Source organism: Trichogramma pretiosum, unplaced genomic scaffold (assembly GCF_000599845.2).
Source record: "Trichogramma pretiosum strain Unisexual culture from Peru unplaced genomic scaffold, Tpre_2.0 scaffold137, whole genome shotgun sequence".
Classification (NCBI taxonomy): domain Eukaryota; kingdom Metazoa; phylum Arthropoda; class Insecta; order Hymenoptera; family Trichogrammatidae; genus Trichogramma; species Trichogramma pretiosum.
This window is the reverse complement of record NW_019641636.1, coordinates 58,590-73,495: the sequence shown is the minus strand read 5'-3', so window position 1 is coordinate 73,495 and position 14,906 is coordinate 58,590. Positions and strand designations below refer to the sequence as shown.

The window sequence follows — 14,906 nt, the reverse complement described above, 5'->3', positions numbered from 1 at the left end:
TACTGTTTTGGCAGTTTATTAAATTAATTCACAATAAATACTAAGAAAGGAACAGTTAGCTATTTGAAAGACATTGAAATCAACGTCAAGACGAATATTTTCAAACATACTTTCTGAGATTTACACCAAATTTTTTTGGCTTACAAGCTACGTCTAAGTCTTAATTTTATTCAATTCCAGATATCCACATAGCTTTTGAACAAAATATTATGTATCAATATTTGAAAACATTTTTAAATATTTTAATTAGAGGGGCTTGACATTTTATTAAAGAGTGATCAAATTTGAGTATTTTAGAAGACGTTGTTTTTAAATTTTATTTGTTACTTTTCAGTTAGTTTAGTATTTGATAATTCAAAAAACAACCTGAAGCGTATATTAGTATTGATGAAATAAAATTTATTCGTTTATTCGTTTATAGCAATAATCAGAAATTAGAACTTATTTTGCTGATTTATTTCATGAAAATACGAAAAAGTTGTGTAAAAGTAAAATGGATAAAGCCTTTAAATTATAGGGTATCTTATTTATGATTAGTAAGTTTATATTAAGCTGAAATTTTATATCAAAAGCAGTCTGTCTCGTCCAGTGCAGAAAAATGATTGAAAAGCGAGGTACTATGGTCACTGGTGATGTTCTCGAAATTAATCTGAAAAGGCATCAATGCCGGATTTACTTTTTTAAGGCCCATAGGCGGGATTCTTGTGGGGACCATTTGAGATAGAAATTTTTCATAGGAATGGAAAAAAGACCAGATTTTTTTTAATATTTTTTTTTATTTACTAATAAATAAAATAAACAATACTTCAAGGATTACAGTTTTACAATATATTATTTTTAAATCATTCTCGAACCTTCTTTTGCAAAACTATCAATAATGTCATCAAAATTTAACTCATTCAGTAGATCACACCTTCTACATTGAAATTGGTTTTTCTTTTTATCTATTTTTATATTGAGCCTACTGTTATATACCAATAACATAGTAGTAAGTATTGTAGAATTAAAATATATTAATTAAAAATGATGCAAATTAGACCAGCATATGAACACGCATGTACATTTACGATTTACATTATATTAGGCGCACATAGGCCCAACTGTCGCTTGAATGTATGTGTGAGGGTGCGCGACCAACATGTGCCGACGCATTAGATCAGACCCGCACATGTATGTATCTCGCATATGTGTACACGTGTATGTATGCGACCCGAATACAGAGAAGGCACGACACACGCACGGGGGGTGAAACCCGTGGCCTACTTCAAAATGGTATAAAGAAACAAACATAGCCGCACGCACGCTCACAGGTTTTTCCTATCAACAGGAGTTTGACCTATCGGTCACTGAAATCACAGCGTGACCCGAGCTCCAAAAAGATTTGCCCAAGGGTAAATAGAATGGCACATGCTTGACCCGTGTCAACAATGCTGGACACGGGTCAACAAGCGACGAAAAAACATGTATTTTATCTATTGAGGGAAAACCACCAAGATGTGCTTCCGCCGAGGATATGCATGAATAAATTAGTAAATAACCGGCGTAAAAATTGGACTTCGAAGCAGATCAGTTACTGTTATTGAGTAGAGTGAAGCTCTGGGCAGATAATCCTATACCGTTGAGTAGAGCGAAGCTCTGTGCGTGAACAATCAAGCGACATATTATAATAGAGACTCCGAGATTCATTGAACATCGAATAAAATATACTTGTATTTTGCGGGAAGTAGTAAAAAATTGTTAACAACGTACTAGCTTAATTGTAACCTTAATTATACGGCCGCGAGTGTCGAAGCAACTAATTGTTTAGCGCGAACGGTAAAGCGCGAGGTTGCATCCGAGCTTGCCCCAGCCAAGACGCGGTGACCATCAGCCAAGCAGCAGCCTAGCAACAGCCTAGCAGCAGCCACCATCAGCCGTTTGAATCAACAGACCGACAGCCATCGCCAGCATCAAAATCTGCCGACATAGCTTGTAAGCCTTATTAAAATAGTATTAAGTTATTATATTTGTAATAAAGCCTTTTGTGTGAACCTCACTCGAGCATTATACACTTATTTCATGGTCCTCCCCTCAGACAGCAACATTAACAATTAAGTCAAAAATAATCATTAATGAATAAAATATTTTATTAAATTGTATGTGGAAGTAGTCAAAGTTGATCTTATGCTTAGCTTGAGGTTGCGTTGATGGTTAATGATCCATCGAAGAAAATGAAATGACATAGAACATAGTCGTGTCAAGCCATCACTTAGAATCTTACGACAAACAGCTTAGATATCCTCAATGCTCATCGCTGAAGGGTCATAGACTGATACAAGTTAATTTAAGTGTTTGTAAGTATTTAACTGGACAAAGTACTTTCAAATGGGGTATTGAAAAAGGCTCTTATGCCTGTTTTCTGAAAAAAATTTTTTTTTCACTTTTTCAGCTTAATACTATAAATAGAAATATATAATTATTTAAGCCCCCTTTGAGCCCTTAAGAGTGAGAGAGGATTTTAGTTGGTGTGCGCTCGTAGCTCGGAGCGTAACTGGACAGATCAGCTCGGTGAGCTAACAGTTTGCGACGGCGTACAATCGGTAACGACGCCTGCCTTACTGAGCGCAGGCTTACATCGAATCAGGTGATGAATACATAACACTCTACTCGAGGTTCGAGCTACACTGAACTTGCTAACGCTCGGCGCCAGCAGAGTCGCCTTCAGCGGGGCGAGGGGAGGGGTATCCCCACAGTGCTCCAGGGTGATTTGAAAAAAAACTTCTAGACAGGTAGTCTTGAGTTTTTTGTTACAGCTTAGTTTTAGTATAAGAGAAACTGAAATTTCTGTCTTTGACAGAGAGCTTGAAAATAATAAAAGTAATAATTGTCTGCTTTGACAAAGTGAACAAAAAAAGCTTGTGCTTTGATAATACTTAAAGTTAATCAACGTAGAAAAATAATATTTTTTTATTTTCATTTCGATTATTCGAACTTAAAAATAACATTTTTCATTTTGATGAGTCTAACTAGAAAAATAAGTAAGTAGTCGTATTTAAACACACGAGGCGGCCTAAGACGAGCGACGAGCCAGGCGAGTCAGTTACTCGCAGACTCGGAGCAAGCTACACTGAAACGGCGAACGAGCGCTCCTTACGCGACAACCTCGTCGCAGATACTCGCACGTTCTCGAGGTTATGAACATCGATATCGAGTATCGTCTCCTCATAATTCGAGTAGGGCCCACTCGGATTGGTGGCATGACTGTTTACTCGAGCATCGTGGAGGGCGATTTGCACGATATTGTGTGCGCGCTACTCGACCATCGTGTGCTCGCTACTCGATGCCGAGTAGCGCGCACACGATGACGTTTAGGTAGCAGCGCCACGGCAGTTTGAGTGGCGGATTCACGACGCTGGGTGCTGCTCACTCGTTCGCCGTCTCAGTGTACAGCCTCGAGTGAGCTCCTTCACTAAACAGTAGACTAAATACTCAATAAACTTGTTATAATTACTCTAGTACTTTCTGTGGTCACCTTCTCATTTACCTTCCTCTTACCCTATATCACAGCTTTGATGTCAATGTGCACGTGCGAAAAGCGAGCGTCCGGTTAGGTGAATTGCGCGGGGATGAGCTTGTTGTACCGAGAAACGTTTGCCTGTTGGCAGTGCAGGCAGTTTTTTACAAACTTGTCAATGTCTTTGGACATCTTTGACCAAACATATTTCCTGATAACTAATTTACAAGCTGTCGACGGACCTGGGTGCGCAAGCCTGTGAAAGCTCTTTTCTCATGGAGGCTGGCATGTAAGGTCGAAGAGTGCCGTTGTCGAGTTTAAAGTAAATTGGCACCAAGCCATCATTGACCGGTCACGTTATTTTTTACAGCGGCAAAGCATAGTCTTTGTCGGCCAAGATGAATTGGAACTGGTCGTCAGTTCTTTGCTCTTGCGAGAGCTTTTCAAGAAACAAGGTCGTTGCAAGAGCAAAAGCGTCTACGTGCTCGACGTCGAGAAAAGAGGAAGAAGAATCCGCCCTGAAAATGCGAGAAAGTGCGTCTGTGACTAGATTTTCAACCCCAGGTAAGTACTTAATGCAGGTAGTATACTGCGCGTTGTACGCTAGTTGTCGCTGACGAACTAGAGGTGCGTTCTCTGGAGCTTGTGAAAAGTGTATTGCAGCGGTTTGTGGTCGCAATAGATCGGAAAATCTTGACCTTCTAGGTCGTGGTCAAGGTGACGAATGGCTAGAAATATGGCCGTGAGTTTTAGATCATGCGGGGCATATTCTCTTTGCCCCGTTGTAAATTTTTTTGAAAAAAATCCAAGCGGCTGCCGGCCTGAGTCGGTGTGTTGCTGAGTGTGTTGTTGAGGACTGCACCTACCGCAATTGTCGAGGCATCTGTCACTAGACGTACGTCTTGGGACGTGCGTTTTCTTTAGGGAAACCGAGAGCCGTTGCTGTTGCGACGGAAATACCACTTCTTCTTGGCCGAAAACACATTATGTGGAATTGAGGCGCAGGTTGTGCTGCAAAAGCCTATCCAAGACCACTTTCATATGGGCTCCGTGTTGCTCTCGAGTGTTTGAGGCAATTAACACATCATCGATGTAGATGAAAACGAAATCAAGATCACCCAGTGCCTGGTTTACATAATGCTGAAATGTTTGTGATGCATTGTGTAAACCATAAGGCATAAAGAGAAACTTGAACAGGCCGACTGGAGCGATAACTGTCGTTTTCTCTATGTCCTCCGGCGCCATTGGAATTAGATTAAATGCCTGATATAAGTCTAGTGCCGAGTATATGCAAGTATCGTTAAATATTGACGAGAAGTCATGTAGGTTTGGGACGGGGTATTTGTTGGGCTGCGTGACGGCGTTGAACTTGCGAAAATCGCCGCACACACGAAATTCGCCAAGGGACTGTCTGAACGACGACAGGTTCCGTCTTCGCACCAAATTGAAAATTGTTTTTTAGCTGCTTTTAATTTTTCCGGAAGCAGACGCCTAGGACGTTGAGCAATCGGCTTACCGGAAGTAAGCAGATGGTGAAATAAACCAGTGGCTCGTGCACCTGAGCTTTGAAGAGAGCCGTGTATTGGCTGAGTACTTGGGCAAAAGGGTGTTGCAGATCAATCAGGCTAATGCCGGTGACTGGTGCAGATGCAAGCCCAGTTGAAAATAGTTGCATGGATTTCCTCGTGGATCAGCTACGTGGAATCGATGCTGATCGGAGATGGATTATGCGTGGAAATAGCGTGGAAACAGCGTGGAAACAGCGTGGAAACAGCGTGGAAAGTACATCGATTCCACGAGGACAGTTTATAGATTCCACGAGAAAAGATCATAGATTTCATGTAGATTTTTACCAGTTTATCCACGAGGACTTTCTTAGACGATCCACGAGGATATTTTGGTCATCGAAAAAATGAAAAAGTTTCTCCCGTGAGTAGGAATTGAACCGGGGATCTTTTGTTTTCGAAGCTGGTACTTTAGTGACTGAGCTATCAATCAGATATATTAGTAATCGATTTTAAGTGAATAATAAGAAAAATATATAATGAGGAAAATTTCATTTTTTGTAATTTTTATTCAAAATTTAATTCGTTAAAAAATTTAATTCGTTTGAATAAAGTTTACAAAAAATGAAATTGTTCTCATTATATTTTTTTCTTATTATATTCACTTAAAATCGATTACTAATATATCTGATTGATTGCTCAGTCGCTAGAGTACCAGCTTCGAAATCAAAAGACCCCCGGTTCAATTCCTACCCACGGGAGAAATTTTTTTTCATTTTTTCGATGACCAAAATATCCTCGTGGATCGTCTTAGAAAGTCCTCGTGGATAAACTGGTGAAAATCTACATGAAATCTATGATCTTTCCTCGTGGAATCTATAAACTGTCCTGGTGGAATCGATGTACTTTCCACGCAGTTTCCACGCATAATCCATCTCCGATCAGCATCGATTCCACGTAGCTGATCCACGAGGAAATCTATGCAACTACAGTAGATGCCGCTTATATGAATCTCGCTTAATCGAATCCGCCGTTTATACGAATCAAAACGCTTGGTCCCGATTTCCCTCTATACTTTTACATGTTAATTAAAAGTCCCGATTTCAGTATAATGGAATCAAAACCCGTTTATACGAATCAAACGATATAGAACCGTCATCAAGTAAACAAATATAAAATTCGAAATTCACCATGCCTAGAAAAGATTTAACGTTGCTCCAGAAGAAAGAGTTACTAAAACAGTACGACTTTCTCGAAAAGTGCAGTCAACGTGAAGCAGCAGCAAAATTAGAAGTTTCACAGACGCAACTCAATAGGATTTTGAAAAATCGTCATGACCTAGAAGCGGCTAACATTGAAAACGGAAGTTTAAATCGTAAAAGAAAAAGGTGTGGAATAGACGAAGATGTTGAGAAAATTCTTAAAAAGTGATTAGGAAAATCAGATTTCAAAATCACCGATGGTTGGTTTTCCCGATGGCTTCGAAGAGAAAATATTGTTTTTTGCAAACCTCATGGAGAGCAAGCTGAAGCTGACGCGAAAGGGGCTGATAACTGGATTTTAAATGAATGGCCACTCGTAAGAAAAAAATATGAACCTTGTGACATATACAACGCTGACGAAACGGGTCTGTATTTGTGCGCTTTGCCTGAACATACTTATATTTTCCAGAATGAAAAACTTTGAAAAACGGGTAAATTTGACAAACCTATGAACGTTTTTTTTTTATTAATATTTACCATTTCTTACTGCATCGTTTAATTGAATCAGCCGTTTATACGAATCAAAACGTCTGGTCCCATCGTGATTCTTATAAGCGGCATCTACTGTATTTTCAACTGGGAGATGGCCTTGAGCCGAAATCCCTGAAGTTTTGTCAATAAGTGTTTTGGCTTGAAGATCAGGTAGCCAACCGAAGTGCGCCAGCGCGTCCACTCTGATAATCGGATACGGCACTTCTGCGCTGATGAATGACCAACGCTTCGATTCAACGCGTGCCATACGCGTGGATAATCGAGTCGTTGGCAGCGTGAAGAGTGAGAGAAGGAGAGGGCGAAGTGCAGTTTCCATCTTCAGGCAGAACTGAGACCTCTGCACCTGTGTCGATGAGGAAGATAAGGTGTAAGGATAAATCCTTGATGAAGAGACTCTTAGTGCCAAGTGTGCCTGGAAGGCTGGCTTCGCAGATGTCCAAGCAAGGTGCTTTTTTGTCTTTCTTCTCAGCTGCCCATTCTCTCTCATATTTTCGCCAAGCAAAAGGAAGGTCGAGGTCTTTCTTGGCCTTCAACTTGTATTTGAAATGATAGTAGCATAGGTCCTTGTTGGGACCGAAGTTGGTTCTAGGTTGCGAACGTAAACGCTGATGTGAGCTTGACCGCTCACAAGAGCGACTCTGCCTGGGTTGAGATTTGGCTGCAATAGCAGCGATGATCCTGTCCGTGAGCTGATCCATTTTTTCGGAATCGAGATTACCTGGGCTGTGTATGGCTGAAATCTGAGGGTAGCTAAGCGGTTTAAGTCGCTGATGAAGTTGATCCGCTTTTTCTACAGTGTCCTGTTCGTCGTGACGAGTGATGTCATCATCCAGCTGCACAGCTATATAGTGTTGAGTCACATGCGGCTGCTGAGCAGTAAGGACGTGTGACGTGACGGAGTGCGCGAGCGTGTATAACCACAAATACTTATACTATACTATAATACACTATTTATAGAGACTCATACGTAATCTTACCCTAAGAGTGCGTTCACAGTGATGGAAAAAGCCAGAACACCACCAATGCGGCGGGAATATATAAGAATGCAACGCCGTCTGACTCGAGACATCGCAGGATCATATAACAAGAGAGTTGGTAGTGAATTTAAAATGTCACGCTTCTGATGAGGTTCTGATGTCCTGATTCACGGATATTATGTTTAGATTGCGCAGGGCTTGATTATGTGTCGATGGACGGTCATCGTAAGGCAAACCACTGACACTCGCTCGAGCCGATCTCTTTCGAACTTCTTCGGTAATCATGTTCTCCTAATCATGATTCGTGAAGGCACGGGTATTAGCTTCGGTATATTAGCACCGGCTTTAGCACCTTGGTTGCTTCTGGTATTTACCTCGATAATATACCGGTGTCTACCTCGAAATATACCGGTGTCTACCTCGGTATTACATCGGTGTCTACCTCGGTATTACACCGGTGTCTACCTCGGTATTACGCCGTCACTGACCTCGATGTCGCGAGGTTGGGAACGCGGAATGCGAGTCTAAGACCTTAATTTTAGTCTGGTAAATCATGCACTAGATGGCGGTTCACCGAGACTCTATATCTCTCTATATCGAGTGTCGAGAACCTGGCTTTTGTGGTTACGTCTAATGAAAACATAATATTCATTGAAAAATAAACGTGATGAGTGGGAAAGTATGAAGCGTAAATGCAAAACTGCAAGTATACTGCTGAGGATTAATATGTACATAAAGCGTTAACCACAAAATTTACGAGGTTTTTTTATCAAGTTTCAATGTTGGAGATGATTGTCCAGTTCTCGATGCCCCATTTGATGTTTATTCTATAGTAGTATGTCTGTGCCAGTATGAAAACAGCTCCCCTCCCTCGCCCCTCCGAGTCGTGTAGGCCTCCCTCCCCTAGCGACATCTCCGCTCCTGACGCCCCCTCCCCCGGCTCTCATAGTGGCATGCGCGCGTGCGTGTGTGCGTGTATGTATGCATGAGCGCATAGCGCGAAGGCCGTGTGCGCGCGCTCGCGAGCGCCGTGTGGGCCCGAACGCGCCGGTATGGCGGCGCGTGCACTCGCCTATGTGTATGAAATGAGCGTGAGTGCGTAGCACTCACGCTATGTGTGCGTGTGTGCGTGTATGTATGGCTTAGGGCGTAGCGCGAAGGCGGCGTGCGTGTGTATGTATGCGTGAGCGCGCGCTCGCGCGCGCCGTGTGAGCTCGAACGCTCCGGTATGGTGGCGCGTGCACTCGCCTATGTGTATGAAATGAGCGTGAGTGCGTAGCACTCATGCTATGTGTGTGTGTGTGTGTATGTATGCACGAGAGATGTCCCACAGAGCAATCGTCGTTGAAAGACGATCTTGATCTATAGTACAGCTGCTATACTTTCACCTGGCGCGGATGGGTCAATTGTTCGAGCAGTGTGCTCTGATTGGGTTTTGGAATAATGAGAAATTTGTTTTGCTGTTAATTCTTTATTGAATGCCTGCTTAATTTTACATCAATGCATGTGTTGTAGTTCTTTTTGTCCATATAACATAATATTTACCAACATTTGTTTAACATTTTTAACGGCGCAATCTATCATAAACGAATCGCTATGATGTGAGCACTTTGTTTCACGCTCGATCATAGGAATAACATGATTTACATAGTCGGATACAGTAGAAAGATTAAAAAATTGTGTATAGCCATAGGAGCGTAGCCAATGCGCAACGGCAAAGTCTATTACATATATCATTTTCGCGTCTTTTAAATGCTCGCAAAGTATAGCATTGATACACTCATAGTCAATTTCACCAGACTCCCAGCTCATCCCATGTATATATGAAGTGTTCTCGTTCAAGCGACGGACATCTGCATCCAGCAGATTTTTATGAAAGGGCGGTTTGAAGATCCATGTTTGAGGCTTTGCGTCAAACGGAGCGCATCAAAGCGTCGCAGCGGAGTGGCATCAAAGCCATTTCTTTGACTATTAATTTGTCCTCGTTGTCGCGAAAACCAAGTACGTCTAGCAAGTAGCAGCTCATTTTGATAACTAACTTGCAACCGCTTTCACGGGAGCCTATGTTACTTTTTTAATTTCTCCACTCAAAATATTTTGTTCTATGATTCTATCGTGCAAGATAAGACAGTATGCAGACGTATTGGCTGGAAAAGGTTCGTTGGACTGAAATTCGATGCGCACATCTACCGGCGCTGCCTTCAGAGATTCATTCTGCTTCGAGCAATCAATGATTATCAGCGGCATAAATCCTTAAAATGCGCCCGACTCAACATTGGTTTTGAATTTTTGCCATAATAATTCGACTGGAAATTGGCATACATCTTATAAAGACGGGCATATTGATTTTGCGTAAAGTCGATATTCAAATTGCCATAGGGATAATATTGAGAATTTAAAAATAGCCGAACATTAGTTATGTGACAGTGATCGAACATGCTCGCGTTTTGGTAAGCACTTGACTTTCGATTGGCCTGGAAACCTATAATTATGAATCGCGGCTTTTCAAGCTGACTCGAGGTCTTAACAGCCCAAACATGCTGTCTTGTGGCCACAGGTATAGACGGCCACTCAAACAGCTGCCACGATCTAAAGGCTATTTTAACAGGTCGATTTGTCTCCAGTTCTTTGAGAAGCTGAATTTTATTAGCATTTGAAAGTTGTATCGACGGCATACACCATTCCATTTTTTTCAAAGTTATCTTGAATGCTTCCGGTTGCGCCGCTCGTGCTGCTTCCTCGCGCTGGGCCTGTGTGGGATTTTCACCAAGTTCGACTGGCTGGGGTCGCAACTGCACTACTGCATTTAGATCTGTGCGTGATCTTACCAAAATTAGTTCATGGTTTGCGTTGACAATGATCTTTTTATAATCCTCAGCAAAACCAAAAATCATATTGAGCGGTAAATGCACATCGAAATTTCCGGCAGTATCAACGACGGGCGGGTGCTGTGATAGATCGCTACACCATCCAGCATTCTCTTGACGATGCCCCCGTGCAGAACTGAACGAAGCACATCCTTTCATAGTAGTCGTGATACCAGCTGCTTTGCATCGATCGATTTCAATCGCATTGATTTCATAGCGTATTTCATCAAACAGATGACATATGCCATTATTCACCAACTGAGTCGAAGTCACCGGTGTATTTGCGGTGGTCGAAAGTCTTCCAAATATATGTATGTAGCTTTGCGATGGCAGCAAATTTAATTCTTGGTGCTGTATGGCGATTCTTATCTCATCATTATTGTCGAAACTCGACGATGAATACGGCTGATGAGCATGAATTTCATAGTGAGTAATAGTCTCATCGAAGATAACATCCGAGTGAATGTCTAATACATCATTCATTGTGTCTTTGTTTCTTTTTTTTATCGATTTTCTTCTTCTTCTTCTTCTTCTCTACTTTGTATATGATTGCTACAAAGGTACAAAAGCAAGCTACTTTTTCTTTCCAGCTTCGTAGAAACCTAGCGATTTTAGAAACTGGACGTTTTGAGCACTTAATTTGGGGCGTTCCCGGTTGTAACTGACTTGATCTTTGCATCGCGTCTCTCTTTTATAAGGATGTACAATTTTATTTGTCTTGAAAACAATCCCCATTACGTAATCGATCTGATGTGAAGACGCGCGGTTATAGTTTCTCCTTGAAAATCGATAATTTGTCCTTTCTGATCAACTATGCGCAATTGAATATTGTCAATTGTAGAAATATTTATCGGCATATAAATTATGCTTTGTGGTATTTCAACGATTTTATATCCAAACCCGACTGTGGGATAGAACTCGTGAATGGTATGTTCTTTTTCTCCATTCATATACGCACCCGAAGCAATATTACACTCTATGCGTATCGAATTTATACCAGTAATCGTCACACACGAATCAGACAAGTGGTAGGTATTTGCTTCAAGCACGCGCGAGCGGAAACCCAGCAACTCTCCAATACAATCTTGGGGAGTAAAATCTAAAATTTCACTGCAGCGAATAGTGCTATGGCCCGTGTTGGCGTCGATTCGAAGATCGAATGAGATATTTTTTTTGGACAATCGTATTTTTACATAATCATCAATATCCGCAATTTCGTAGCTGCCTTTAGGTATTTCTACTATCTCTCCACCGGCATACAATTTATTATTTCGAGCGTAAGTAGCGCATCAGTAGCGCATGAGCTCGGGCGGTGGCTCCAAGTCCCCAAAACTATCGAAATAAACGACACTTGCGTCGTTTTTACGGTACGCCACCCAGTGGCTGCCTATGTTGTTTGCGCTATCAAGATTTACAATAGCACATTCTCTGCTACGTGGCCCATTTTTTGGCAACTGATCACGCATATACACACCCCTAAAATGAGGAATTTTTAAAAGCTTGGCGAATTTCACCAATTCGATATTAGAAAGAGCGTGAAGCGGCAATTTTATTTTTGAAGTTTTTTTTTTTATTGGTTCGACGCTGTTGCAGTCTCTTGACGACTTTTTTAGGTCCATTCACAACCAAGCCAAAACCTTTTTTGAATGGTTTCAAGTACATGCCTTTGCCAATGGCAATTTTTTCCATTTTGCGATTGTGATTTTTCATCTCATTCAACTCTCGTTCGGCAATCTTGGTCTGATTAACCGCTTTAACGATATTACTAATGCCACCAGACATCGCACCAAAGGCCGATAAGGCGGCAAAAGTAGAAATCAAAAAACCTCCAATTTTTTTCGGAAGAGGTAGCGATCTTGGGATGATGATATTATTTTTGCCTCCTATGGTTTTGATATTTTCTCGTGCTCGTTTAATCGCCAGACCTATATTATTTCCATTAGATTTCACCGATATTTTCACAGATTGAAAAAGCGAAGAAAATTTCACTTTTTTAGCTCGTTTGCTACATTTCGATGTGTTTAGGCCCATGCCCGCCTTCTTTTTCACACCCATGGCTTTTTCAACGACGAAAGCCGCAGCTTTCTCACTCAATGATGCGTCTTTCGATTGTAATCTTTTAAGATCAGCTCGCCTCAAAATAACATCCGCCGCTTGACTTCTTTCCGTGAATTACGATGAATAGAGTATGCTATGTCGTGCTGCTTACAGGCCTGATCGAGTCTATTAATGCCTTCTTGATGGATTCTTTTGTTTAATTGTGTGCCCGGCCCACAGAAGCGATAGTGTGGTATGTGTGCTTCAAACGGTAGTCTATTAATGATATTATTGAGAAATCCACCTGAAACCAATGTTTTTTTATTGGACATAATCACTCGATGATCTGTCGCCCAGACATCGTAAAACTAATGAGCTCGCTATAAAATGCGTGGTATTTATATCATTTGATTCATTTAGATCCGATACACCATGGAGTTTATCCCACAGTCAATGAGTCTATCCGTGTCGAATTTCGACGACGGCGGCGATAAAACTCTGATAAAAAATAGACACGGTTCTTTACTGCCAAATTCAATTCGTAGTATTGTGGTTGGGCCCTCTGGCTGTGGGAAGACAAATTGTTTATTAGCGCTGATAACCCATCCCAATGGTTTACGATTTGAAAATATATACATATACTCAAAGTCGCTGTATCAGCCGAAGTATCGTTTCTTAGAACAAGTGCTCGAACCCATAGACGGAATGCGATACTTTACGTTCTCCTGATCGAGAAAGCGTTGTATCGCCCGAAGAGGCATTAGCGAATTCGATCATGATATTCGACGATGTTGCGTGCGAGAATCAATCCACGATGAAAGAATTTTTTTGCATGGGACGCCACAAATATGTTGATAGCTTTTATTTAACCCAGTCGTACGCGCGTGTGCCGAAACATCTCATACGCGATAATTTAAATTTCATTGTGATTTTCAAGCAAGACGAGACAAATATAAGACACATCTCTAACGATCACGTTAATACCGACATGACCTTCGATCGCTTCAAAAAATTGTGCTGCGAGTGTTGGGCGAATCAAAAACACGGCTTCGTCGTAATTGATAAAGACAGCGAAATGAATAAAAGTCGATATCGCTGCGGTTTTGATTCTTTCGCTATAAATATGTAAAAACACCGAGTGCATGCGACAGTATAAGCCATTCAGCCATAATGAATAGTCTGGAACGCCATAGGGACCAATTAAATCAATTAATAAAGGCTCGCGAGGCAGTTGAAAAAAAATACAATTCGATTAAGAGAAACGATGAGACATTCGAAAAAATAATATCCGATACGTTTAAGCCAATAACAAAACCTCTTCATAAATTGGTTGATCTGACCGCCGACGATAATGAGGCTGACTTTGACAAAGATAGATCTATAAAAAGGAGTAAGAGCGTTCTACTCGATATAAAGAAAAAAGAAAATGAAGAGGATAATTAGACTGCCATTGAGAAATTAGATGTAGCTGCTGGGTCGAACGATGACACGAACGAGACGCTGCCGCCGCTACAAGTCAGTAAAACTGATTCATCGGAACATGGTGACATGGGATATTTACGATTTTATCTTGCAATTCTTGAATCAGGACGAGATTTAAACAATATACTCGATCCGACGGGTGTTAAAAAGGGATCTGGTAATAATAGTTATCAGCTAAAGTTTGGCAACTCTGATATATCATTCAGAGACAAATTTATTGTACTCGATGAAAAGCATAAATATAGCATCACACCCGGCTTGATCGAGTTACTTTTCAAAAGAGACCCTATTGGTACATATGTCTCTGACACTGACTTGAGTAATTTTCGTAATATTTTACAGTACACAAGTGCTCACAGAGTAAAAAATGATCCCAACGCTCGTGTAAAAGTATGGAATCAGCCAAAGTATACAAAATACATTCATCCATTGTTTAATGTAAAAATTGGAGGAGGAGTACTCGCCGAGAAATCATTGCCCGGGTTGCGGGGCAATTTTAAAGTAGCATATTTAAAGCCTAAAAAATACTATCGCTATTGGAATGATCCCAACGAGCTGTGTGAGAGATTAAAATTATTGCTGGGAGAAAAGAACGCCGGCAATAGCTCGCACGACAATGAAATTAATTTGATTATCGAAGAATTACGCGAAGAAGGGTATATAAGGTGATTGTTTCACGAGAGATTAGACAGTATCAAAATGTAGTTTGACGTGTTTGGATTACCAATTGCCAATCCCTCCTCCTCATCCTCATTGACGGATGAGGAAAAAAATAGACTCGAAATTTTACA

At 41.1% G+C, this 14,906-nt stretch overlaps 2 protein-coding genes across 2 annotated transcripts; both read right to left on the bottom strand.

Moving 5' to 3' along the window:
• Positions 1 to 6,985: 6,985 nt before the first annotated feature.
• Positions 6,986 to 7,450, bottom strand: LOC111693761. The gene has a single exon (XM_023459358.1). It carries the CDS (start codon positions 7,448 to 7,450, stop codon positions 6,986 to 6,988), a length of 465 nt encoding a protein of 154 aa, XP_023315126.1.
• Positions 7,451 to 9,966: 2,516 nt separating this feature from the next.
• On the bottom strand, positions 9,967 to 11,079 carry LOC111693760. The gene has a single exon (XM_023459357.1). It carries the CDS (start codon positions 11,077 to 11,079, stop codon positions 9,967 to 9,969), a length of 1,113 nt encoding a protein of 370 aa, XP_023315125.1.
• Positions 11,080 to 14,906: the final 3,827 nt, after the last annotated feature.